Source organism: Lonchura striata, chromosome 18, assembly GCF_050655825.1.
Source record: "Lonchura striata isolate lonStrDom1 chromosome 18, ASM5065582v1, whole genome shotgun sequence".
NCBI classification, from domain to species: Eukaryota; Metazoa; Chordata; class Aves; order Passeriformes; family Estrildidae; genus Lonchura; species Lonchura striata.
In genome coordinates this window covers 1,335,366-1,363,349 of record NC_140720.1, presented here as the reverse complement: position 1 = coordinate 1,363,349, position 27,984 = coordinate 1,335,366, and the positions used below count along the sequence as shown (strand labels likewise).

Below are 27,984 nucleotides of genomic sequence, written 5' to 3'. Positions count from 1 at the left end.
TTATAATTGCGTATTTTTGCCATGCTATAAGAGATTTTTGGTTTTAATAGATGAGCACAAGATAAACTCCTGGATTTTAATTTCTGCTGAACTTCCAGCCTTGCTCCTCTGACTGTCAAATCTTCAGCTGATGCTTCACTTTTATCCTTGGCTTTGACATTTTGCTGAGGTTCTTCAGATTGCTTAATCGAATGTACAACTTCAAACTCCCCTGCTCAAAAAAACAGACAGAAAAATACTTTGTAGTTATGTTTGTATTCAGTTATGAGATTGGACAGTTGAAGAGAGCTGGTTTACTCTTTTTCTCTACATATACTGCTGCCATAATGCCACATTGTCAAAATCTTATATTATCAGGACCATTTCTGTACATAGAAGCCCAGAACAGTTAAGGCTTGCCATGCTGATGGTATTACACAGGATTTTTGAGGATTCTGCTCAATCCTCACTTCATCTGTATATGTTCATTCTCCATTAGCATCAGACTGCTTAAGAGAGGAAGACATCTGGAAGGTCAGTGTTAACAGTTCAAGTCAAGCACTACCTATCTGTTCAGCTGTGTTAAAGCATCATATTTTACAAGTTTACCCTTCTCTCCATTTTGAGAAAATGTGTTTGGATATGCATGATATAAAAGACTCAAGAGGTGACTCTGTTGTCTTGACAAAGCTGCATTAAGGCCATTATTTTTTGGGTCTTTTTTCAATCTTCTTTAACTTAGGAAAACATTTAGTATGTAAACATTTGGTTTTGTTGTCTAAAATTGCTCTCTTTCCAGAAAGGACTAACTCAAAAAGAAACATCTTTGTTTAGGAAGTAGTGGGTCTGGTCCTAATACCAGTCAGAGTCCATCTTGCAATTCTCACATAATTCTCCAAAAACTATTTTCTCCAACTAACTGAACTTCAGTCTTATCACAGGTTTCTTTAGGTAAATGTCATGGTTTGACAGTGGAACAGTTCAATCACATTATTCACTGTAAACTATAGGTAATATTTACAGGTGTTTGGCTCCAGCCACTTAACCCTTATTTTTCAAGGCATTGAGGCTGTAACGTCAGATTTTCTATGGAGAGATAAAGCAAACAGCAGAAGTAGTAATAATAAACCTGTGATGACACACTACAGTATTCTGTACTAGTTTAATTTTATAAGCATCATAGTCTGCAGTCCCAGATACTACTCAATCACAGCAAGAATTAAAGGTGCACAGATTGACAAAGATCAGTTACTAGTAGGAGAAGGTAAATTTTCAAAGTCAATTTAACATGGTTGAAAGTCTAAACAAAATTCTACATCAAAGGAAATACTACATGTTCCTGAAACAGAATGAATTGATTGATTGAAGGTTTATAGCTCAATGCAAAGCATGACACTGTGGCTAATGTCAAAACATGACACTTTTCAAAATAATTTTTATACAATGGCTTAGCTTGAACCAGCTGTTCACTCGTGTGTGTGATCTCTGCACTGAATCAGCTTGGTGACAAAAGCTCAGTGGACTCTTGAGCTGTGGATATGAAATCCTGTTGTCCAGCTTGCCACCTAGTGGCTTTCTCCAGATGTAGAAGGTATGGAAGAGGATGCTTGAGCCCATGAAGATCATTGGGTGTATTTTCCTGCATGGGAAATGGACTTTAATCATTAGAATATCTCTACCACATCTGGCAGATAAGAAAGCAGAATTTCACAACATCAGTCATTTAGAAAAGTGGAGGCAGCAGTGTCTGAAAAGTATTGCTTCAAAGATTACTGTCTTGAACGAGGACAGCAGCTGAACAATATTACTTCTTGTTCGTGGTCTAAATAACAGGAATGAGCAGATCCAGTGCTCCATAGCACACAGTTAACACTGCTTACAGAGAGTCTGTTTTTTAAAATACTCAATTTTCAAGGGCCTTTTGTATTCACTCAAAGGGATGACTTTCAGAAATTAATGTGGGAGGCCCTAATCGTGTAATTCCAAAGGCAAAGTAACCAAGCAGCAATGCATGACATGCATCCCTTCCTGTGAAGACTTCTGTATGTTTGTCTCCTGTCATTAGTAGAGAAACTATAGTTGTAACTCGTAAAGGCTACTTAGTTAGGTATTTGGAACAACAGCACAGAACACAAGCATTCTACATGGCTATTTTAAAGTTTTGGACTGTCAAAAATGTGTACAAACACAGAAATTTAAAACCAACCACCACAAACTTGTAAGGTTAGTTCCAAAAATTAGGAAAAGATAAAGAATCAATACCAGAGAATTAGAAATACTATTTAAATATAGTAGCTTGGTTTGCACACCAGTGAAAAAACACACCTAATTTACAAGCCTGCAGCTTACTTTCAGAAGTGACCATGGCAACCAGAGCTAGCACGATCATAGCTGAGCACTTAAACTGCTTTTGAAAATTGAACTAAATATTTAGTGTATTGAAATGCTTAACATATCTTCCATTTGATGTGTGCTAACTTCTGTCAGAAATGAACATTCATATATTTTTTTTTCCCTCAGGATAAAAGAGATATATGCAGACATGTTGTAGAGGCAAACTGAAATTTCCTCAGATGGAAGTTTCATTTAAGAAATTTGTCACTGGATATTTGCTTATGTCTAACAGGGCTTCTGAAGGAACACCAACTCAAACAAGTTCCTATTCAGGAGAAGAACATAGAAATGAAGAAAACATACTAGGGCATTAGCTAATATTTGTGAAACACTTCAAAGATGAAGTTTTACGTAACACAGAAAAGAGATCATGAGTTTTTCTCTGATTGGACCTGGAATGAAGCCAGAGCCAGAGCACTGTTTCTGTTTGTTAATATTTTACCAGATTCTTTCTCTGGCCAGCTTTTTACCAACATGGATTGCTCTTAGACCTGTCAGTGATGTCAAAGCTGTTGAAATTCTGTCTAGTGTGGAAACACTTAAGATAACTTTTGATCCATGAAGTGTGGAATTTCAGACAACAGAACTTTGCAAGTTACAGTGAGAATTACAGTACAAGAACCTCCTCTATCTACATTCAAGCAGTAAATAAAAGATTTACCTCAAAGCAGCCCACTCCTGTTCTTTGTTAGGCTACAATATAAGCCCAAGTTATTAAACTGAGGACATGGTTCTGAATACTTGGTGTTGGTGGGGTTTCTCAAAAATGTATTGTGGGACTTGAAAACACAGTTTCATCTACACTAAATATGTATAAATCAAATAACTAGTGGGGGGGGACAGCTTGCCTTACACCCTATTTCCCCTGCATTGACCCCAGCCTCTGCTAACCCAAGGATAGCTGATTGGAGCTGATAAGGAGCTTTTCACACAGTACCACACAGAACTCTTCACAGTACAGGCTTCACGCTAAATGCAGTATTACAGCTGAACTTCCATAGGTGTTGTTTGCTTTTTTTCCCTCTGAAAAACTAGTAAGTATCCTCAGAATTAACATCCAAGCTATGAAATCCATCTAATTTCTACAGTAAACTGAAAATTAGCAGGTAGAGTAAGGAGAGAGAAAATATCTCATAGCCTTCTAACTTGATTGGAAGCTTACACAAGGTCTGAATTTGATGGTGAAATGAATAAACTATATAACAGTCCACTTCAGTAATTAAGAGGTAGTCATTAACTCTTCAAAACACATTAAGTCACTGCATTGGAATATGTTGGAAATACAGCAAATTGCAAGGCTTACTTGACATGCCAACCATTTTGAAACTGTTCAATAGGTTCAGAAAAATAATTTTCAAGCTACAATTCTATTTCACTAGAAATTCCCACAAAACACATCTACTGGTGTTACCAATTTGGACAGAGTTGAACTTGGGAAAAAAAAGGTTTGAATAAGCAAACTAACTTGTGTGCTCTGCTTCAAATAATTTTATGTCACCGACCTTCCAAGTCTCTGTGTGCATCACTTGTACCTGAAAGCCCAGTTCCAAGTCACTCCGTCTCAATGACAGTTCTATCCATTGTAACAATGTATTTGATGACAATATTAAATTCAAGTGAATGGTTTTAAACAGGAAATATTGAATTCAATTCCATAGCTCAGGCCTGAAAAATAATACAATCCTCTGCTAAAAATCAGAAGCAGAATTTGAAAATTTTGTATCTAATGCTTCTAAGGTGATGTTGTTCCAAAAAAGGGAAAGATTTTACTTTCATAATTTTTTTTTTCTGAAATACAGAATTCAGTCCAGTGGAATTAAGGACACCTTTTCCTGGAGGAAAAAGCTAAGCAGCAAAATAGAGTATTTAAAAATTGTATTCTTGTAATGCAATATTTCAGGGCCTGCATGTTTGAGTAAGAAGTTCCACTCTTCTATGCCTCATATAAATCTGGATGCAGAGATCAAATTAAACTTGGACTTAGGAAAATATTATCCCTTATTGATTCACATTTCACTTGTTCCACGTTGGCAGTATCCTCTGTCCCTTTTGCTATTTCTAGATCCCCAAAAATCTACATTAAGTTTTGCAACAGTGGCTGGAAATTTCAAGATATTAAGAAACTGATGTCCTTGTAAGGCTGCCAGAGCTGTTGCATCAGACATACAACAGCACAAAACTGCATGGTGCTATCAGTAATGTTTCAAAGACATCCTTTTGCTTATCGTGTCAATATAGGCCTGGCCTGAAATACTCTTCCTATTTCAGTCCTAGCCTCAAAGCACGTGAATCATGAATGTCAGCACTGTTCCACTACTCCACTGTCCATTCCAGTCCTACAGGTCTGTCAATGCACATTACTTTGTCCCTGCAATGCACTGTTGTTGTGAATAAATACACTTATAATCTACTCTTCATTTTGAAAGCCCTTTTAAGTATTATTTTTTCTTGTGAGCTACTAAAGATGGTTCATTGCCTCCATACACTGGTTTAAAAATAGATGTAATATAGGCTGGATAGGATCTGTGGGTGAAATGTCACAGTGCTTATCACTGCCTGCTCAGAATATATCTTGACACAACTTGTATCCATTGCCACTTTTAACTGTGCATCTCTAAGAGTCTGGTTCTATCTTCTCCAAAATCCCCTCACTGGGTAGTTAAAAAGCATCAATCAGACCACTCACCTACTCTTTTCCACACTGAACAACCCAGTCTCTAAACCTCTTCTTGTGTAATGTGTTTCCATGCCTCAGCCATTTAGTGGCTCTCCACTGGCCTCCAGTTTGTCACACTTTTGTAGAAGAGGGTCCAAAGGTGGACACAGTGGCCTTTCAAGTATCAAATTTAGGGGAACAAATCACTTCCCTTAATCCAGTGATTGCATTCTTGTTCCTGCAATCTATATGTGATTATTTGCATATGAATATCTATGTAATGGTAATACATCTCATTTGAAAAGTCTAAAATGGCTGCCATATTGCTATACAGATACCGTCAGATCTCAGGAATAATGATGATGATGAAAATAATATCAAGGCAAAAAGCCCAATCAATTCACATAATCCCTACAGCACTTTGAGAAATAACTTACTGAAAGCTACACCTCTTATTAAAAACAAACAAACAAACAAACAAAACCCACTTTTACTGGAACATTCTGGAGAAATGTTTGCCTATTTTTAATTATCTTTTATAAAGAAAAGTCTGCAATCCCTCTAGGGAATACTGTCCACTGCTATCTATCCCTAAAATTTTTCCAATATTATAATGTAAGTCCATTATTTTTTTGTCCTATCTACAGCAGGTGTTAGTTTCCCAAAATTTAGCCAATGAAGGATTATTTTATGAACAGACCAACAGTTTGAAATATGTAACATTAAGCTGCAATACACTGCTCAACATAATAGATGCCATAAAAAAGTCCCTTAAAAATTTGCCCTGTAAAGAGGCTACACTTTACTGCATATATCTTACAAATGGTGTTCTTGCTAAAATTTCCAAGAACGTGGTGATTTTTGTGGAAGTGTAACACTAATTCATGTTCAGTCTATGACCTAGGTTTTACCTTCTTCTGTCATCTTAACCCTGACAACTGTCTCACATGTAAAGACTGGACACTGTCTCACATATAAAAGTTTTTGCCTGCTTCTATTTTTTCCCATTCCAACTTGTTGCTGTGGACTATAAAATTCTAGGGAATCCCCATAGCATATACCACCATTATGCCTGTGATGTCACCTTTGGCTTTCAGATCTTGGCACTCTAAGCAGTACCAGCCAAAAAAAAAACCAATTAAGTAAGGACTTGCAAATTACAATTTGATCTAAGAGTCACTTGTCAACACATGAAGTGTGCAGTTCTCAGACACTTCTATATCTGCCCCAGCTAAGTTTTAGACTACAACAAAGCAGAATTTGCATTTTACAGGAGTACTTAATAAAAGTGAAGAACTATTTGCAATGATGGCATTTAAACCAGACAGCTATATAGACATTCCTCTTAATTCTTACTTCTACTGGAAACTATGAAATTCACTTCAAGTAACTAATTCAGATTCTGATCATAGGACTGTAACAACAGGAGCAGTATGTAAAAGAATTAGTGAATGATGACAGAACCCACCCTAATTCCACACTTCCAGAAGAGTCAAATATTGTGACTGCTTTACAAAACAGGCTTACCCTGGCTGGTGTTCTTTTGAGGACTGAGTAGAAAAAGGCTTGATCCCGTATCTAAAATTTGACAGAAATTATGCGTTCTAGATGAAGAAGGCTGAACCTGCTGGATGTGATTAGAACTCTGACTGAGCAGCTGAGTTTGAACAATCTTTGTGGATGTATTTGCCTTTGTTGCTGAGAATGTATCTGGCCCATGATTTTCAATAGAGTAATCTATCCAAACCTGTTCAAATTCAAACACAATCTTACAGACATACATACTTTTCACATCAAAGATATCAGAAAATTGGTTACATTTCATAGTGGCATCTTGGACTTGGAAAGAAAGAGGGCTTCAACAAGAGGCAAGACAAAAGAAAATTATTTTTTTTAATTTTGAAAATTTGTACAAGAAGATTAATTACAGCATGATGGCAGTGACTGAGAAACCCTAGTTTATTTAGCATTAACAAATACAATTTTGTACAGGAATAATGCATAATTTAAAAAAGACATAGGTTTTTTAAGTCTTAAAGGAGATGACTGTTGAGCAATTTAAATTGAAAAAGCCAAATGAAGGTGAATTACACTGATCATAAAACTGTACGTACCTCACTGGATGGTAATTCTGTTTCTTCTCCACAGCTGCTTGGAGCTTCTTCTTCCTTCAAGCTAGGGCAGGCAGTAAGAGAAGACAGCCTTGAAGGATGCTGTTGCCTTGTGCACTGCAGCTCCTAATGTGAAATATTACATTAACATATGGTCCCTAAAACTAACATCCTTACAGCTCAGTTTGCTGTTACACTGCTAGATTTACAATAATCAGTTATAAACAATATTAAATAAAATTATGTTCTCTTCAGATCAACAGGTCCAAACTACCTTTACAATAAACCTAGTATCAAATCTGTTCAATATCTACATTTCCTGGTGCTGTTACTATCACCTTGCTTGTTGCTCAAGCTTATATCGTTAGGGTCCTTCTTCACTTTTGTATTTTCCCGTGATTAAATTACAAAAGAAAAACTCCAAAACAATACCTAAAACCCCAACTAAAATAAAGCAGCTATGGAAAAGTAAATCATCAGCAGCCAAAATAAACTAATTTACCTCCCAAAGTTTCACCAACTTTCAACTTGTAGCAACTAAAGTGAGATATGATGAAAAACAAAGTGTTTCAGCCCTATCTAAGGAGAGGTAAATAAACATTGAAGTCTTTTGCTATATATTTAAGACTAAATAATCCCATTACATAAAGTAATTGACAGTAAAATTCCTGTATCTGTGACAGTAATAAATTATCTTGGTTTTTTATATGGATGAAGATATTGGAATGAGGGAGCAAATGTAGCCTGACCAGTAAGAAGATCACCTAGAAGAAAAACACCTAAACTAGAATAATAGTAGTCTTTGGCAAGTCAACCTGGAGCTCAGCTTTTGTGTAGGAGCTGGAGCCTCAGCAGATATATTCTGAGTAAAGAGCAGTCTGGAATGAGAGTATGGAATAGTTTGGATATAAGAAGGGTTATCCTTTCCAGTCTAGACAAATGATGAACTCAAAGGTTCCAGAGGTGGAAAGATTCTCAATGACGGCCACTTCAGCCATGACCTCCAAGCAACCCATCAGCTGAAGAGGTTGAACTACTACTCCCAGAATTTAGCTCACCATCTGGAAACTCACAGTCAAACTCTACCTCTCCAAGCGCTGTAGTCATACTGTATTTTAAAAATCTATTTATTCTTACAAAAGCAAGAATCATCTTTAATAATTTTTAACAGAACACGGGAGACACAAGGTATGTAGAAAACTAGAAACAGGATCTTTCTCATTAAAAATAAGGCAAGAGAAGACTGGGATGGATGGCTATGAGTATTTATTCATCTTAATTTGAGAGTCAGCTAAGTTCTAAGGTAAGCTATGAAAGAAAGAATAATTAAAAGAGGTGGAAAAGGAAAAAAATAGTGGTTTTGAATTTTGGTAATTTTGCCCAAATCTGGAAGTCACTTTTATGTATGTTTGGTATAAGCATTTAGCGAATCTTTTTCAGACCTCAATCCCAGCAGTGCACAGATGAAACAAACAGGTTACAAGAGGTCTTCTCATCTAGTTTGCTGGACCCTAATTTCCTTTGTAAAAATTATTTCCAGTGTTAACATTTAATAAACAGATCACTATTTCTGAAACAGAGAACTGAAAGTTCAAGTGAACAAAGGATGCCAGGCTTGTAACTATAGGTTGATGAGATGATCACAAGCACACAGAAAAAAAATATGTATCCACAAGCATGCTGAGGCGTTCCACAAAATAGCAAACAGTCAAGAAGATGATCAATGAATTGGAACATCTGACGTAGAAGAGGTTGGGCAGCTGGCCATGCCAGCCTCCAGAAGAGATAAAGAGTGATCTTTTCAACATGTATAAGCATCTAATGAGGATGTTAGAAGGAGATAAAGATGATTGGAGTCTTCTCAGTGGTATATAGAGGAAGACCAATTGACAATGAGCAAAAAATTAAGTACAGGACACCTCGCGTAAGTATAAGGGGAAAGAAAACCCCAATCAAATTACAGCCTTCTTTATTGTGAGGGTGACCAAACTCTGGAACAACTTGCCCAGAGTGGTTCCCAGAGGATATGTTTCCCCAGCTAAACTTGGTTAATAATTCTACTGGAGTTTTATACCTCAGAGCAACAACCTCACCCTTTCTAAAAGAACACTGTTTACTGCCTTCAAACATACCAAAACAGTCAACTGCTCTGACTCAATCCTCACAGGAGCAAATCTGCTGATCAATTAAGTAAAGTACATAGCGAAATCCTGGTTATTGAAGTTAACTGGGAGGTCTGCCACTAACTACTAGGGAAGCCAGGATTTATTTATTAGTCTCTCTGATAAAAGCTGAAATTTAATTATTAAGGGTTGCATTTTAATTAGAAAATATATGAGAAGGTTAACTACATATGCTACTTTGATATATGGAAAAGGTGCTATTTCGATCATTTGGACATGGGTGCTTTAAAATTCCACCACTGTGAGTATTTGGAATTAATTAATCATTTAAAAATTTATGTTAGAACATATGCAATGTTATGTTAGAACAGTGCAAATCCTTCAAACAGCCTTTCTTGCTTAGTTAAAACTAAGCCTTATGAAATTTGTAATTTACGATTGCATTTACACTGCATACATGTGTTTCTGAAATACCTTGGTGGGAGATCATGTTTAAAAACATTACTTTTGAAGTCCCAAAACCTTTACATTTATGGGGAACCATCTGGCTTGTGGCCAGTCACTAATGGTGTTTGCCATGGCTCAATTTTAGGGTCAGTTCTCTCCTGTCTCCAGATAAATGACCTGGAAATATGAGCTGAGTGTGCATTAAATTGGCTGATGATACTAAATGAGAAGGACTCATTGATTCCCTTCTGGGTAGACAGACCTTACAAAGAGACCTTGATAGACTGGAATTCTTGGTAATCACCAACTGCATGAAATTTTATGAGAGCAAAAAGGCTGGATTCTGTACCTGGGACTATAGGCATAGATGTCTGTATACATTTGAGGGACTAAAGGCTGAAGGTCAGCCCTGAAGAAAGGGATCTGGGGTTTTTGATTGTTGGCAAACTCAGCATGAGTCAACAGTGTACCCTGGTGGCCAGGAGTACCAGCTGTGTCCTCAGTGTGTTAAGCACAGCACGGCTAACTGGCCAAGAGAAGGGAATGTCCCACTATGCTCAGCATTGATATGGCTTTACCTCAAGTACTATGTGCATTTTTGGCTTCGCGATATGATAAAAATACAGAAATATTATAAAAAGGTCCAAAGGAGGTGAAAAAAAAAAAGTCCAAATATAGTGAAAAGATTAGATGGCTAGATTTATGAGGAGTGGATACTTGGCTTGTTCAGCTTAAAAAAGAGAAGGCTGGCAGGTGACCTCATTGCCCTCTATAATTTCCTTCCATAATGGGGAAGAGAAGTAGGAAGTACTGGTGTCCTGTGATGTGGAGGAATGGCTTAAATCTGCATCAGGGAAAATTCAGACAATTCTTCCCTGAGAGGGTGGTCAAGTAGTACAACAATCTCCCAGGGCATGATCATGGCCCCAAGCCTTTCTGTGTTCAAAAAACATTTGGGACAATGCCCCCAACTTAAATGGCTTAACTTCTAGGTTGTCCTATGTGACATCAGAATGCAAAGATCCTCATGGGCTCCTTCCAGCTCCAAATATGCAATGATTCTATGGAATCTTGCAAAGATAGATTTGAGCTAAACTCAGAGTAATTTAAATGCAGAAATTTAGGTTATATTCATGGAATTAGAACTGGCTTAATGGCTTATTATTGCTAAATTTCAAACAGTATATAATTACCTGTGTTGTGAGTCTGTGCTGTAGATGCTTTAGAACTGATAGCTGACACTGTGTTCTTTTGACAAGTTCTCTTGGAAGAAGACTACCAGAGGCAATACAAACTGTGCAGTGTTTAGAGCTAACAGGAAGCCAGACTCCTATAAAGGAGAGAATATACTGAGGAAGGCATTCTTTGTTAATATCTTGTCAACCTTATTGCATTTCCAGCAAGTGTTTACAGCAGATAATAAATGAACCATAGAACACAGGCCTTCTCATCACAAATACTTTCAATTCTATGCAGAAATGGGCCTCGTGCTTTTTTCCCTTTATTTCATTGCCAGAAAAACTATGCATGGAACTTAGATATCCACAGTGAAATCTTTTTACATTATATATACTCTTAATTCAAGTTTACCCTACAGTAAGCTTATTCTGCTTTCTCTTCCACTTTCCTAAAGCGTTAGTTTTTATTCCAAGAGATACATTACCCCTTTTCTACTCATAAACAAAGTCTTAAAGTTCCAGTTCCCACACTGGCTTCTAGGCACCAGGGAGTTCTTCCTCTAAGATGTTTATTAACAGAAGTCATTACATAGACTCTTGTGCTGTCTTAGCATCTCCTATCACAGGATAATCTTACTTGCAAGGATTAGTGCCACAGTCTCACATGAGCTATGCAGATCAAGGATCAGACAGGTCCAGCATAGTTTTTTAATAATGAAAAAGCTAGGCTTTCTCCAGCTCAAAGGATGAACTAATTCCTTGTCCATTTTATTCTAAATATATAAGCTAGTACTTTTCTTTAGAATAAATTTACCTTCCTTTAACACCATTCCAAGTTCTGCCCTGAGCCTGTTTCCCATTTCAATCAGCTGACGCTTCTCTTGGCTCAGAATTGAAATTTTTCTTGCTGCTTCCTTGAGTTTATTTTGCATTCCTTGTAGAGTGTGTTTGACATTATATTGACAACAAATACCAGTGCCTACATCAGGTAGCTGTTGTCCAAAATTTACCATGTTTTCTTCAAGAACTTTGGGTTCTGGCCCCTAAATAAAACAGATAGTGCTTATAATGAATATTTTGAAAGTGAGGTCTGCAGGTTCAGAGATTTGTACAAATACTCATGAGAGGTCAGTTGAAGAAAAAGTGTAAAATTGAAAGCTACAGTCCATTTTTTAGGTCCCATTTTCAAGATTTTGTTAGCAGTATAGGGCAAATTAAACTGTGGAGCAAAACACTCTAACAGCCTGAGACATTCCCACAGATATTGTCAACTGTAAGTGCAAAATAATACACATAGGATAAACACTGTATAACTGTAAACTAAAGCACACTTAGTTTTTTTAAGATAAAATGTGGGAAAAAGTTCTTTATACCGAATAGCAATCTGCTACAAAACCTTTGTTTAACCATTGAGTACATTGTTTAATCATTTGTACGTACAAACAAAAGGGGTAGATACAACTTAAAATATTTGCTGCAAAGTAAAGATTCTATCATCTGTTTTGTCTTTGGCAACCTGAGTCCACTGGCACATATACATAATGGTAAGGTATATACCCAAAAGATCGCATCCTTATTTTTCAAGACTTATATACTGTCTTCTTCCAGCCCCCGTAGAGGAGACTTCTTGATAGCCATTTAAATATTCATCATTCACTGAACAGACAACTATTGCTATCATGCTGGCATGGTAGTGTGGAAGAAGGTTTTAGAAAGGCCTTGGGAATGGTAAACTGAGGAAAAGGATACATTCATGTATGCCCCATTGTTTTAGAAAGGCTTTGGGAATGAGAAACTGAGGGAAAAGATACATTTATGTATGCTCCACTGTTTCGGGAAAGTCCCGCTTCAGCATTCCTCTGTAAACCCCCTTCTCCCCACCCCTGAGCAGTTCCCATTGGACCCGGCCCCTGGGGCGGTTCTGATGTGCCTAAGCTGGACAGTATCCCCATTGTTTAGACCTTATCTCTTAATTTTGCTGTATAAAACTGTATCTGGGCAATAGCCCGGGGCCTTTGGTCCCTGCAACGCTTCAGGCAATACAATCTATCTGGACAAGCATACCATTGGTCTCTCTTGGTCTCTTTATCTCGAATCCTAGCGGCGACTGAGGCAGCGCCGCAGCTCGGACCGTGCTAACCCAGACGCTGCCTGGTGAGCCCAGGGCAGCAGGACCGCGGCAAATCCCGGTCCCCAGAGGGTACAGCTAGCCGGAGGGTCCCGGGGGGCCGGGGAGGGACAGGGGACAGCAGCGAGGAACCCCCGAAAGCAACAGACAACCAATGATTTACTCCCTACATATTATTAGATATTTGTCCCAGTTTTCAATTCCATTATTATTTTTTGCTAAGATATGTCACTGTCACTTTAATGCTGATATTGTTCTTCTTACTCTTTAAAATAACACAGTGGGATTGATGCTTGTTAACTCTTGAATGGAGTAAAATATGGTCCCACACCCAGTGAGTTCTTCCTTTGTGGGAGGTGAGCACTCCAAGACAGCACTGGAGCTTGGTACTTTCTCCTGGTCATACCAAGTTGCACTCGGCATTCAAAAAAAAAAAAAAAAAAAGACTAAAATTTACAAAGGAAAACCTGAAGCAGTGATACACAGTAGCTTAAGCCTTTGCAAGTGCAGAAAAAACCCATCAAGACCAGCTTGGAAGATCAGAAGTGACTTGTGCCACGGGATGACTAGTCAAAATTTATTTCCTAGAAAGAATGAGTTTGGGTAAAAATATCTTTGCTGGCTCTCATCTGACCAATCACATAAGTACATATTACTTCAGTTTCTAATATTTACTCAAACAAAAATAATACACTATGTATTTAATTACACACACATGCACATACATACAGATATTTTTAGGTAGGTTAAACCTCAACATACCTCTTCTCTGTCTTGGTTTACTATACAATCCAGCATAGTTGAACGGATTTTGATGTTGCTTAGTGTGGTTCCAGTTGAAATTTTGTTTGTGCTCAATGAACCTAAAAGAGGAGTATAATATGAATGTACATGTATTTATAGAGTTTAGGCTTTCATAGCAAGAGATGCTTCAGAACACTGTCTCATGCATATAAATGTCTAATTTGTCTAGTTACAGAAATATAAAACCATAGATTTAGGTTGGAAAAGGCCTTTAAAATCATCTAGTGAAACCAGTGACCTAACACTGCCAAGTCCTCCACTAAACCATGTCTTCAAATGTCCACACACACATACATGCCTTTTAAACATCTCCAGGGATGGTGATTCAACCATTTCCCTGGGCAGCCTGTGCCAATGCTTTAATAAGTCTTTTCAAAAAGAAATTTTTTATATTTAATTGTTTAATTAAAAAAAAAACCCAATCTAAACCTCCTCTGGCATAACTTGAGGTAATTTCTGTTGTCCTATTGCTGATTACTTGGAAACAGAGACTGATCTCCACCTCACGACAAATCCCTTTCAGGTCCTTGTAGGTAGTGGTAAGTTCCCCCTGAACCTCCTTTTGTACAGCACTTCAGTATATATATTCTAAATGGACTGCAAACCCCCATGGCAGAGGGGTTTGGACTAGGAGATCTTTAAAAATCCCTTCCAATCTGAGCCATTCTGTGACTCTACATACTGGCTTCACTATTTGGAATTCTGTCATAACTTGAAATATACATATAATTGCTTCAGTCTTGCAAAATATATACATGATTGCTTTTCTAGTGGTAGTTTTGTAGTGACTTATAGTGTGTGTGTGTGTGTGTGTGTGTTTCTTTTCACTAATAATTACTTTGTAGTAATTTGTAACACAGAATCTCAGACTACTTTGTTCTTGTGTATGGTGCAATCAAATAATTTTTACACACTCATGGATTGGGTAGCCTTCATGTTTTGACCATGACTCCTACACTTCCTTAACTAAATTTAAAATTCTTTGTCAAGAGTTTCACCTTGCTCTGCAAGCTGTCTGTCTTCTGTTTGAGGAACAGAAGACAACATCTGCTCATTAAGACTCTCCATTTCTTTCCTCATTTGTGCAATAGCAGCCTGAAGGCTGGCATTCTGTTCCTGCAGCTTTTTTATTTCCAAAGCAGGGTTATATTTACACAAAGAATTTTCATCATCATACTGAAATATCTGGAAAATAAAAGTACAAGACAAAAAAGCCCTTCATTAATAAGCAACACATATTCTCTCCACACCACCACACACAGAGATCCTAATACTTTCAACCCATGAACATATGTGGGAGAAAAGTACCATGGAAGGACAATAAATGTGTTTGTTTATTGAGGATTTGTCAGGGAAAGAATGTGCTGTACTGAGAACATCATAGGAGGAGGTGCACATGGGGATGTGGTTTATCTCTCTTCTATGTGCAAGTAAACCCTCTCCTCAAAGGAACTTATGGGCTTAACAGCAGTCCCCTTTCTGACTTGTCAAATTCTTGAAAGTGTCATTGGAGATAATCTGTTGACAATAACATTGTCCTGGTTTAAAAGAGAGATATTTCTCAAGGAAGATGGGAATATTCCTGGAATGGAAGAATGGAAAGATCACCCCCTCCCTCCAAATTATTATGAATTCGAAATTACGGGGCTTCCAGGCAAAGATATAGAAAAAAAGAATAACAGTTCTTTACTAGACTAGATATACATATATAAAACAACACAAAATGAACAGCCACGACGAGAAGAAAACCTACTGACAGCCTTTGCCCGCCCATCAAGCATTTCCCCTTTGGTGTAGTTACGACGACAACCGACAAGGGGCGCTGTAGGCTGCAGTAACTCTGAGTGGCTTCACCAGCGAGATCGGGACCTCCCCACTGGTGATGGTGGCTCAGAGAACAGAGAGGGAAGAAGGGTTGATTCCCCCAGGCACCATGCCAGCAGTGATCGGTCTTCAGCATCGCTAAGGGCAGCCGGTACACGCTTGGAAGGGCAGCAGGGTTTTACCACGATGTCCCACTACTGGACAGAGAAGAGGTCCGGCGGACGCGCTGATTCAGCTTCACGGCCCGTCCGAGTGGAGGTTCCGGGACGGGGCCGGAGGGAGTGACTTCCCCGGGCACACACGGGGACTGTGACTGTGCGGGTCTCTCGGCGCTGGCAGCCGGCCAAGTCCCAGTCAATGGAGCAGCCGGGACTCCCTTTCTCTCTTGCAAGCAACACACTCAGAAGCCGGCGGCAGCCGGAGCTCCACGGCTGTATTGAAAAACCGCTGCGAAGATGTCCAAGGAGAAGAAAAACCATACGACCGTCTCTGCTTCCAACAGGGCAAAGATGCCCACTCGCGCCTAAGAAACTGCCAGAATAACTGTGCACCCCACACACACCCTTTCCCCCCCGCTTCTCCCACTCCCCCAGAACCATTACAATGGTGTGTCAAGGCCACGTCTTTTGTCTCTGGATCGATGTCCATTCACCATCTCCCTAACAACAAATGGGAAGAAAATTCCAGGGGGGAAAAAAACAAAAAACAACCAACCAAACCAAACCAAAAACCAGACCCCAGCCAAACCTAAAGAAGCTGGATGCCCTCTGCTAAGCCAAAAAAAGGGAAGGAGTGTATGGACTACACCCACATAACCTGGACAATGGACAATATCTAGAAAACACAACATTGATTGGAAAACACATTTCCTGGTCACTTGAAATTCCAGCACCATCTTCAGGAAAAAATACCTGGTAGGACCAATGGTGTTATGAACAAAACAGCCTGGCTGGGGCACTTGGCTCGAACTAAGTACTGACATTGAAATGTTAATTACCTAATTGCTCCTGGGAATCACCTACCCCACCCAAACTAGGACTGGGATGCAAAATAATCCAGTGGAATCATGGGAGGGGGTTTTGGGGATGAAAAACACCCCAAAATGAAAAAGAGGGGCACAGTGGAGTGGGCTAGACGGGTGTGCAGGTTGGGGAAAAGGGAACCCCATCCCTAGTCTGTGTTTGAGCTGTCACCACAGCCTGCAGAGGACCAGACTGGACTGGGCTGTGGGAAGCAGGCACAAGGAAAGCAGATACTCTTCCTGGTGTTACCAGGAGGGAAAGAGAGGGATATCTGCTGCTGGACTCTGCAGCAGGCTTTGCACATCCCCCCCCCCAACCCTGCGGCTGCCAGTGTGCCAGGAGGAAAGGAGAGAGGACAGTCTGCTGGGACTGCAGATACAGACTGGACACCTCTTCACCTCCAGCTGCTTCAGATACAGACTGGACACCTCTTCACCTCCGGCTACCAGTGTGCCACGGAGACTCCAGGGACAGACTCTGCAGCCTTCTCACCCTTCGGCTACTGGAAGAAGCTACAACACCCTCCCTGCCGAGCTGACTTTTTAATAAAGAGCTGAACACTAATAAAGGTATAGACCCTGTTCAATTCAAATGGCATATAAAGACCAGAATACTAGGGTCCCAGTATTATTTACTTTTGCTGTTTCTTCATTCTACGTGTGTCTGCAAAGATTTTAAAATGTTTCTTATCTTCTTCACGTAAAATGGAAAATGCTGATTTATCTCTCTCATGTGTTCACATGCTACAGCTTTTGATGCCTATGAATAATTTTGGAAAGATGATGATAAAACACTAGAGTAAATGCTAGCATTCTGAACTTCAGAAACAAGTGTTTCCTCTGTACCTGTGAGTTTAGCACAACTGGGCATTGAGAATTGTTAGACTATTGTCTAATAGTCTCTAAACAATAAACATGTATTTAATTTTTCAGAAGCTGAAGTTTTTATATTACACAAAATAGTTTTTTTTTTTCCACACAAAAATACCCAAGAGGTTTTCAGGACTAATATTGTTCCCTTGTCAAGTGGTACTGGGATCTGAAATTCTTTCTGCCCTTGGGCTGCTCTAAGAGACATCTTTCTTCTATGGCAAATGAAAAACATCTCTCAAGCCAACTTGATTACATGGAATGAGAAAAAATGCCACTATTAGAGATTGTTCATGAAAATTAATATGATCTCTGATAAAACACATGTGATGAACTGCTGTACACAATACAGAATTACTGTTTTAAGATTTTTGAAAGAAAGCTGAAGACATATTTCCCTGAGAAACACCATGGTGGGAAGACTCCATAGCTCTTTATGCAATAGATGATTCTTAAACAGTGTTAATTTGAAATTCTCACCTCCTCTCTTGATGAACATAGGCTGCATGCTGGATCCTCTGATTTCTGATACCAATTACATTCACCATTCTCACAGAGCTGCTGCCAGTTAAGTTCTGTTTGCATATTACTCTGTTTCAGAATCCATTCTTGCTCAGCTGCTAGAGCCAGTTGTTGTTTAGACCTATGATAAACAGAGCAAAGTTGTTGATTTCAGCAGAATAAATGCTAAGGATGTTTTGTGGATTATTTTTTTTTGGGGGGGGTCTGGTTTTGTTTAGTTTGATCTAGCTTTGTTTATTGTCCACATCTTCTTTCCTTGTTCTATTTTATCTATATATATTATCTATAATAACCTCATATCTAATTAATATAATCTATATTATCTCTATATATCTATATATGTATATATCTATAAGATATATATCTAATCTATAACTAATCTATATTATCTAAATAGATACTTTTTAAAGTATCTATTTAATTTTGTTCTATTTTAGTCTCAGCATTTTACTGAACAAAAGCATTTTAATTGCATAGAGCTCAACAGTCCCTGAGGGTCCATCTGTATGGGTATTTAAAATCAGCTTTGGAGGTCACCTCAGCTCAAGAGGCATAAACTACCCTTCAGTATCAATGCTTTCAGTACTTCCACCCAGAGCATATTTCTGTTTTGCTGATATCAGAAATGAGACATACAAAAGAGCTAGGAATTAAAATTGCTGCATTGTCAGGGTAAAAATCTCTAGGCTAAAAGGCTGCTGCATTTACATACCTAGAAAATAAAGTGTAGAAAGAGGTAGAAGGTGCAAGTATTAGAAACAGTATTAGAGATCTCTAATCAAGAACTCAAGTCAGAAAAATGCAGAGATCAAAGGTTTCTTCTGAAGTGCCATCAGAGTTTAAACTGCACAACACAGAGTAAGCAACATTTACATTTAGTAAGTATACATGCAATTGTGGTTCTTTTGTTCTTGCTGAGTGAACAGCAGTTGGTCATGCAATCTTTATAGTCAAGACTGCAATAGGACAATGTGGTTTTAGATCCACTGTTACAGCAGTGTCCTTTAAAGAACACCCAAGACAAATAAACCAAACCAGAAGCTAAACTCCAATCGTGCAACATTCAAGATCCAGGAATCCATGGATACCACTGATGGCCAGGCAACCTTTTGCTACCCTAAAGGAAAAGTTTATAGGCAGAAATAATTCATTTTATTACACAAAAACCAACACAGCTGGAAAAAGAGAGCAAACTTCTACAAGCCCTCTTCCTGAAAGCTTGTCTGTTTTTGTCAATGGTATCAAGTGAGGGTTTTTTCCCCCCTCTACCTATATAACTCAATTTGTCAAATTATTAAGGTATCAATTACACCACCACTGAAGCAAGTGGACATGGACATCAGAGAACAATCCAAGTAATGCTGGATGATGATTAGTGAACACTGCACAAACAGAGATTTTTGAAGGGTGAATTCCTCATTACTAGCCTTAGAAGGACGACAGAGGTCTTTGAAATACCTATATACAGTCCCTTTGCATAGGGAAAAAACCAGTCACTATGAATGCATACCACATATATCCATGCTTCCTGCTATCCTGGAAACAGTTCAACACATAGGTGGAAAAAAACAGCAAAAACAACAGTTGTCTTTTCACATGTTTCACAGAGGAATGACTTTAGATTATTACACTCATAAATATACTCATTCATTCTGTGAGTAAAGGGTAACAACTTAAAATAAGTTACCTTAACTTCATGGGACAGAACTAAGTTAACCCTTTTCAATTGTCTGCTTGTGAAACTCACATTCTGTCTTTTAATTCCCCCTTCAAATTCAGCAAGCACTACCTACAAAGGGAGTAACATATAGGTAACACTAGAACAATGGTACTGATGGAAACACTGGATTGTCTCAGACCTTCCAAACTCTGTATGAGGAGTTTAGCATCATATAATCTTTCTCCATTCTAATAAGAATCAGACTGTGCTGAATGAAACCTATAAACTGGTCTACGGTAGGTCCCCTAAGAGGACTTGTACAGCAAAGGAACAAATCAGCCAAACAGTATCTTTTGCAAAATAAGATCAGATTTCATAACCACTGGGGAGAGAGGAGAGAAAAAAACCACTTGTTTTACAAAGCCCCCCACCATCTTATAGACATTAAAGTCCAATTCCTTTACAGCCATCTGAGCACCTGTAATATGTTAAATACTATGCATTACAGAAATAACTGAACTTCATTTTTGACTTCTAGAGCAGCAGGAAGGTGTTATATCTCCCCAGTGCTAAAAGTTATGGGTAGTTTTTATTTCTCCTTTTTTTCTTTACCTTTTTTGAATATAAAATAAAAAATCCTAACAGAAGTTAAATGTATATTCTAAGCACCCGAATAAATGGAAATTGATTATGTTATGAACAAAAGAGCCTTCCTGGTTCCCATGACAATACTGGGACACTGCTGACTTGAGCTAAGTACTGATGTTGAAATGTTAATTAGCTAATTGCTCCTGGGGATCACCTACACCCCCCACCCACACTGCCATTCTAGCACTGGGATGCAAAATAGAGGGACCACTGGAATCATGGCAGGGGGTTTTGGGGATGAAAACACCCCTAAATGGAAGGCTGGGCACAGTGAAGGGGGCTGGATGGGTGTGCTGGTTGGGGAAAAGGGAACCACATCCCTGGTCTATGTCTGACCTGTCACCACAGCCTGCAGGTGACTGGACTGGGCTGTGGGAAGCAGGAACAAAGAAGCAACTCTTCCTGGTGTTACCAGGAGGGAAGAAGAGGGGACAGCTGCTGCTGGACTTCAGCAACAGACCCTGCTGGTCCCCTCAGCCTTCTGCTACCAGTGTGCCAGGAGGAAAGGAGAGAGGATGGTCTGCTGATCGGGACTTCAGGTACAGACTGGACACCTCTGCACCTCTGGTTACCAGTGTGCCATGGAGACTCCAGGGACAGACTCTGCAGCCTTCTCACCCTTTGGCTACCGGGAAAAAGCCAAAGCAGCGGGGGTGAGCTGAACATTAATAAAGGCAAAAGCCCGGTTCATTTCAGATTATAGTGTACAATCTGCTATAACCTGCAAGGACATCCATCTTATGTGCACGCACATATACAAATGGATCTATTGGTGAAAAAAATTTAACTGTTTCCCTCTGGTTTTGCAGAATGACAATAGAAACAGTATAAGAAATAGTCTCTCTGAAATCACATGAAAACAACTTACAGGTACATAATTCACTAGTCTAAGCTTTTTAAGTCAAGCAAAACAATTCAGTACTATTAGAAAGGAAAGTTTTGGCTGCAGTCAAGAGGCCTTTAAAGTGTATACTTGCAGAACTACTGAAGACTTAAGAAACTACAGCCTTACTGAAAAGTTGCTAGAAAAATACTACCATGTTTTGCACTCTGAAGATGAAGTGACAAGAGGGCTGCTTCGAGACAGGACACTACAGAATTTCTTCCCTCCCTCCCCACCCTGCTCCCCTTATAGCCATTGAATTTTAATTTAAAGTAAAATAACAAAACCAGTCATATTGTTTGTCAATCTTGGGAAAAAAAATCACCTGTTGTTAGAAGACTTTACATTTCAAACCCAAGTAAGAACAGTACTATAGAATGTACATTCTTCTGTGAAATTCTCCCAAAGTAACATTGCAAGTTACTCCAAAACATGAAAATTAATGACAACAGTAAAGATACCACTGAACAAATGTGCAATTCTTGCCTCACAACATCTATGTTTTGTAAGTGCATGGAAAACTGCTCATAAAAAAGTAATGGATTTTCCAGAAAACTAAATGGTTGCAGTGAGCTGCCATCCAGTGGCTAAACTGATAAAGTACTTTAATAAATGTTTTAAAGAAGCTACTTAGATGAATTAAATTGATAAAATACAACTGCAAACAAGAGAATGCGATCACAAGGGATTTTGTCTAATTAATACAAAATCATGTTAGATTAGGGGGAATAACTGCAAGAGATCCAGTGGCAAGCATGGAAGATGTGCTTCTTTAGTTGCAAGCATAAACAGTGGGGATAACTGTTTTCTTCTCCAGTGCAGTAAGAGAAATCATATGTATTAGATGATGTAGCCTTACGCTTGTGGACAGCAGCTAACCAGCTTTATCATTACAGTTAAACCACAGAATGCACCATAACTTCCAAGCCAGTTATCAAGTATTCTTCCGGTTCTCACACTTCTTCAGGTAGGTTCATAAACTGTCTTTGGGAAGCCCATGAGAAAGAGAGTCCTGGATGAAGATTCATTATTTTAGCAGGACTACTATGCTGAGGGCAGCAAGACTTGGATTGGCAGGTGTTGGGTAGAAGACACAATGGCTTAACAAAACCACTTCCATTTATATATAGGTTTGGTTGACAGGACAAAAATTAAATGCCCTAGTTCTAAATACTAAACACATTCATATGTAAATTAGTAAAAGGAATTCCAATATAAAATACATTTTTATACAAAGAAGGAAAGTTTTGTTTTTCTTTAAAGTTGGTTATATAGAATGAGGTGGTATAATGCCTCCCTAGGATATCATAGTTGAAGATAAAATTTCACTATTAGTAATGTGAATCTTTTGTGGTGAAACATAGGAATATAAGAAGCAGAAGGGGGAAAATAAGCACCTTTTAATTAGGAGTATGATAAACAGGGTACATTTATTCATCTTGCCTAAGGCTACCTCTGCTTTCTAGATGCTGACCTTTTGTTTAGTTTCTAGGTTAACAAATTTAGCAGTGCGCTTACTACATAAAATAATCTTACACAATCTCACATTACTAAACACATTCTCAGCAATTCCTTACAAGGGGGAGCTGTCAACAATAGCTACTACCCAAGCAAGACATCATTTTCTAAACTGTAATTACAAATGTAATCAATTTTTAGAGAAATAAAAAAATAGACAAAAAAAAGTTATACAACTATAGCAATGTTAAACCAAAACATGCTAATTAAAAAAAATTGAAAAAATGATTGTTAGATGGCACTGCAGCAACACAACATTGCTTGCTCAACATTCTTATACCAATTTTTGTCATCAGCGTCTTCCAGTTCTTGAATCTTTTGCTCCATGTGACGTTTCAGGTTCACATAATCCTCATGCAGATGACCTATGTGACTATTCTTAGGGTTAACAAAAATAAATTTACATTAAAAAGCATGAGGGATCCACATATAAAATTTTTTGACCAGTAACACATAACTATAAATAGAGGATGCTGTAATTTCCTAAAGAAACAGGCACCATAGCATCTTCTCCTCATGAGTTAGTGGAAACCAATTATAACAGTATATGTTACTACCCAAGACAATCCTTCAAAAGGTTAGTTGCATACAGAATATAGAGGATCTGCTGAAAAGCAGTGCAAGACCTCCACTTAAGTATAACTGAGTTCCTCCTCTACTCAAAATTTTCTGTTATTACATATAAAAAAATTGCAAAACAAGGGATGATCAGCAGAAATCTGATCTTTTAGATACATTTGAAAATAGAAGCAGCTCTGTGTCTTTTCCCCGCCTCTCCCAATATTTTTAATTGCTATCAATAAAAAGTTTCTCTGCAATCCAGTGGAAGAATACCAGTAACATCAGGATTTCAAACAAATCTGAGGAGCTGATTCTGCTACCAAGACCAGTAAGTCCTTTAAAGATACACTGAACCTTTAAAGCTCTGCATTAATCCCCTAAAGACTTAATAGTTTTGCTGCAGCCTGTCACACAGCTGAACAAACCTATATTGCTATCATGCTGTTCTGCAACCTTCTATTTACTTTCAACGCTATATTACAGGGTTTTTGTGTAGCTGAATGACCATTGCATATGATAAGACTGATCATATAATGCCTAGAGACAAAACTGTGGACTAAAACTGGAGAGTAACAAACAGCTAAATGCATATTCACTTTCACATTCTGTTAGATTTTGCTTTTAAATTTACACTTCACCTGAAGTAATCTGAATCCTAGAGCCAGCACTCATGCATACAAACCAAGTCTATCAGAAATGCCGTCTCAGTCTACTCTAGACATACATTTTCCACCTTCCTTGCTCATCCCCAAACCCTTAAGGGCAAGGCAGATCAGAAGAATGACTGCTGTACTGTGATCAGTATCCAGTTCAGTCTGGCAAAGAGGCAATTGATGGGTTTAAGAGACTCAAATTCCCAAAGGATATGCTCCATGTAAAACTCCTAAACTGGCTTTAAATGAATTTGCATATACACCACATTAACATCAATAATTTAGTAATTGATAGAGTGTGAGAACTTTAGCCTTGTTTTGGGGCTACATGTGGTGGTGAAATTCTTCCTCTAACTTGTGCTTCTAAAGAAAAACTCTGCAGGCTTAGCTGTTTGGTTTCAAGGTAGTTTATTGCTAGTTATCTAACAGATTATGTTCTTGGACTGCAGCTATTTGATCAGTGGCCTGGGTAGAGGCACACACACACTTTGACATCTTCTCTATTTGCTGTCTTTTTTGTTTCTCTCTCTGCTTAGGGTTGCTGCTATCTTTTATAAGATATATTACGTATAACATGTTTATAATTATTCTCCAATACTTACTACCTACGTTGCTAAGTGTTTTTTTATTTTAAACCAATCTGTGAGTGCCAACATCACTAAGAACATGGAGGCAAGGAAGAAGAAGGAAGAAGGATGGGTTTAGCCCACTTTCCTCTATCTTAGAACTTCTGACCTCTATGTACAAAGTGAAAACTCCCCTGTACATGTGTTAAAACCTCCCTGTACAATATTAAAAAAATTTCCCCTCTACTTCGTAACTACTTATACTATACTATCTAACCTTTTGTGATTGCTTGTTCCACCTCTAAAGTTGGTAATTCATTCCATGGCTCAAACTCAAAATCACAGTTGTTTTTCAGCTGTCTGCCAGGGTCTAGAATGCTTCTGACCAAGGCTTGGAACCTCTAAAAATGTCTGAGAGACATTTTGAGTTCCCACAATAGAGTCTTGCTCAGATCACCCACAATAACAAAAAAAAAATTACTTAAACTTACCCAGCCATCTCTACATTATAAATGTAGTTGGATCCAGCACAGTTTACAGCATTTTACAACAATTACGATTTTAAGTAGAGAATAATCCCCAAGAGACTCTTATTTCTGAAGACAGTAATTACATTAAACAAGAATTATGTGCAGACAGAACAAGAAAAAAGTGTTTATTCCCTCCACCCTGCAAGCTGCACACATTTCTCTTTTTTTCAATATATGTATGATGAGTCCAGCCCTCTCTTTTATTAACAATATTAACTGCTGTGTTTGTCTGCTTTTAGTTAAAGAAAATAACCACCAGAGAGAGCCTGTGCTTTTACATGCAAAACTCTTTACTTGCTTCACATCCACCTCTTCCTATTGTTTATTATCCATATTTGCCTCTTAACTGATTATAAATTCTGTAAAAACAAGGAAAAAAACAACAACATTGTTTTTAAGCAGTATAGATGCTTAAAAAAAAAATTCTGTTCAGGTCTCTCCAGAGATTTGGGAAAATCTCTGGAGAGATATAGCTTCTCTCACTGTACAGTATTATTCTGTGTCACTGGTTGCAGAGAATCGCTTCTGTATAAGCAGAGGGATGCAGAGAACAAATGGGACAAGCATGCCTTTCAAATAGTGGCTCTTTAATCTCTTTAAATGACAGATTTTCAGACCAGAAAATGCTATGCAATATCTCTGTGCTAAAGGATGTCATAATTTAAATAACATTTTTCTTCACAATCTAGACATCTCCAGTTTTTTTAGGATTGAAAAAATGAGTCACTGATCATTGGATGCAAGAAGTAAAAAGAATTCAAGTTTGAGGAACAAACCATGCTGAAGGACACAATGATCTGATGGTCTTTCAATCCTGCTGGCCAAGATTTCACATTTATTCCTAAGTTAATTAAAATAGTGTTTTCATATTCTGACTTTTGTTGGCAACGTTCAAATCATGCTACCGTGCACAGATAGTGTAAGTAATATCTTCTTCATTTGGTTAAGGAGAAGTAGATGATTTTTTAAAAAGTCACTATTATGGATATTCATTAACAGTACTGCCTCCCTGCCTATAACATGCAAAAGATCTGCTCTTTCAGTACCATACTTTCAGCTACAGTTGTTCCAGATAAATCAGATGGCTATCACAGTTAAAAAGATTAACTAAATTTGAAGTGCACAGAGGGAGGAAAAGACATTCGAGTGTCGAGTGTCGGCAGAAGACAACACTGCCAACCGAAGGACTGCCTGGCAGGAAGCAGACCCCACAAGGAAGGGTTCCATGGAGGGCTCTGAGGGTCAGATATTCTGAGGCAGAAGAGCAGATGGCAGGCAGACCGTCGAGGTCAAACCGGTTAGATGTAGGCAGTAGAGAGCAGCACAAGATAATGCTTTGGACTCAGGGACAGCACAAAACAGGGCATTAGCAGGAAGGGTGCAGAAAGACAGCGGGGCCCCAGAGAGAGAAAAGGGCGCGAGATGCGGAAGCGACGCAGTGGGAGCTCCGAAGGACAATCTGCAGCACAACTGTGCGACCGCACTTCCTTCCGATGGAGAAGCCCAGTCGCGACTCGCCTCCTGACGGCACGAACCTCCACATCGCCCCGGTCCCGGCAGCAGGCCGCTCCCGCCTCTGGAGCCACGGCTGGGGTCGGCCGGGCCGGGCGGCGGGCCCGTCTCCATGGCGCCGCGGAACAGGCCCGCTCGGCGCCGCCCCTCCGCCTCGCCCGGGGAGGCGGTGCCAGTCCCCGCCTGCCGCCCCTCCTATGTCTCAGTTCGTCGCCCTGCATTCACTTCCAGGAACCCGGCGGCGTGTTTTCTGTTCCTCGCAGTCTCTCCGTTCCGCGCTCACTACTCTCAGCAGCCTCTTCTCTGGATCGTGTGAGCAGGGGCACGCTCCTTTGCAGCCCCGGTCTCCTTCAGTAAGACCCCATTCTCCCAAAGCGCAGCTAGTACTTGTCCCATACTCTCAGATCTCATTCTCCTGTTCAGTTGTCTTCCTATACATTTTGTTTATCCAACAAAACATTATTTTAAACAATTTCTCCTTAGCGCAGATCAGGAAGGAGACTCTTTGCCCCTTTCAAGTACAGCTGTTACGGGTGTGAACAAACTTCCTATGCACTCCTGCTACATCATGTGAAAAACTAAAAAGCATGTAAAACAAACTCAGACCAACTGCAACGTAAGATCATGCAGAACAGATAAACACATTCTGCCATCAAGGCACTTAATTATTTAAAACTGTATCCATCAACTAAACTGCTTTACACTGTATAGATGAGATAGAGGAACATGTAACACATGCAGCAGGCCTAAAGCATGATTTTCCCTTAGTCACTCTAGATACTCATGACTTCCAGATAAGTCATGACGCAAACTTCCTGTAATGCTGCACCCAAATGATACCTAAAGTACAATAATTTAGAGAAGATAGAGCATTATCAGTAGTTATATAATTTTCCTTATATCATCAGAAGAGAATTGTGTGTTCTAGCCCCATGCCAGTTAAAGAAAATGTATATAGAATAGTTATTTTCACCAGTAACTATTAATGAAAATGAGAATCAGGACTAACAATTTGACTTTTGAAACAAGGCAATTTCCATTTAGCTAATTAGAGTTACAGAATACGTCAATTATTAAAAGAATTGAGTTCATTTACTTATATGAATCACCTCTGGTTTAAAATACAATGGTGAAACCCAGCTTAAAATTATTTTCTACATCTGAACACACAAAAATTATCGTGAAAGTCCTGGCATAATTTATATTGTCCAGTGGGCCCCTCAGAGCACTCATCAGAATCAGCACATAATAGGCTAATGTCTAAATCCATACACTATTCTGACTGCTGGCATTCTTTATATTAGCCATTGCCTAACCTATCAACCCCATTATCTTTTCAACCCTTCTTCACCCCTGCCCCCCCTTTCAAATTAGCTGTCATATTCTCCAGCATATC

The 27,984-nt window shown here is 38.8% G+C and overlaps 1 protein-coding gene across 1 annotated transcript; it reads right to left on the bottom strand.

Moving 5' to 3' along the window:
• Positions 1–13: 13 nt before the first annotated feature.
• On the bottom strand, positions 14–26,738 carry CCDC57 (coiled-coil domain containing 57). The gene is made up of 9 exons (XM_085556482.1): positions 26,612–26,738; positions 18,016–18,178; positions 14,819–15,005; positions 13,779–13,879; positions 11,703–11,931; positions 10,904–11,040; positions 7,144–7,266; positions 6,557–6,776; positions 14–1,618 (listed from the first exon to the last, which is right to left on the bottom strand). Exons 1-9 carry the CDS (start codon positions 26,617–26,619, stop codon positions 1,602–1,604), a joined length of 1,185 nt encoding a protein of 394 aa, XP_085412608.1. The 5' UTR covers positions 26,620–26,738; the 3' UTR covers positions 14–1,601.
• Between the last annotated feature and the right edge of the window lie 1,246 nt (positions 26,739–27,984).

Bases quoted from the DNA above. Each gene is read 5' to 3' on its own strand.
- CCDC57 (XM_085556482.1), bottom strand. The intron at 11,041-11,702 runs GTAAATTTATTC...TCTCCTTTATAG, and splicing joins TGGAATGGTGTTAAAGGAAG to GAGTCTGGCTTCCTGTTAGC. The intron at 6,777-7,143 runs GTACGTACAGTT...GAATTTGAACAG, and splicing joins CAGAATTACCATCCAGTGAG to GTTTGGATAGATTACTCTAT.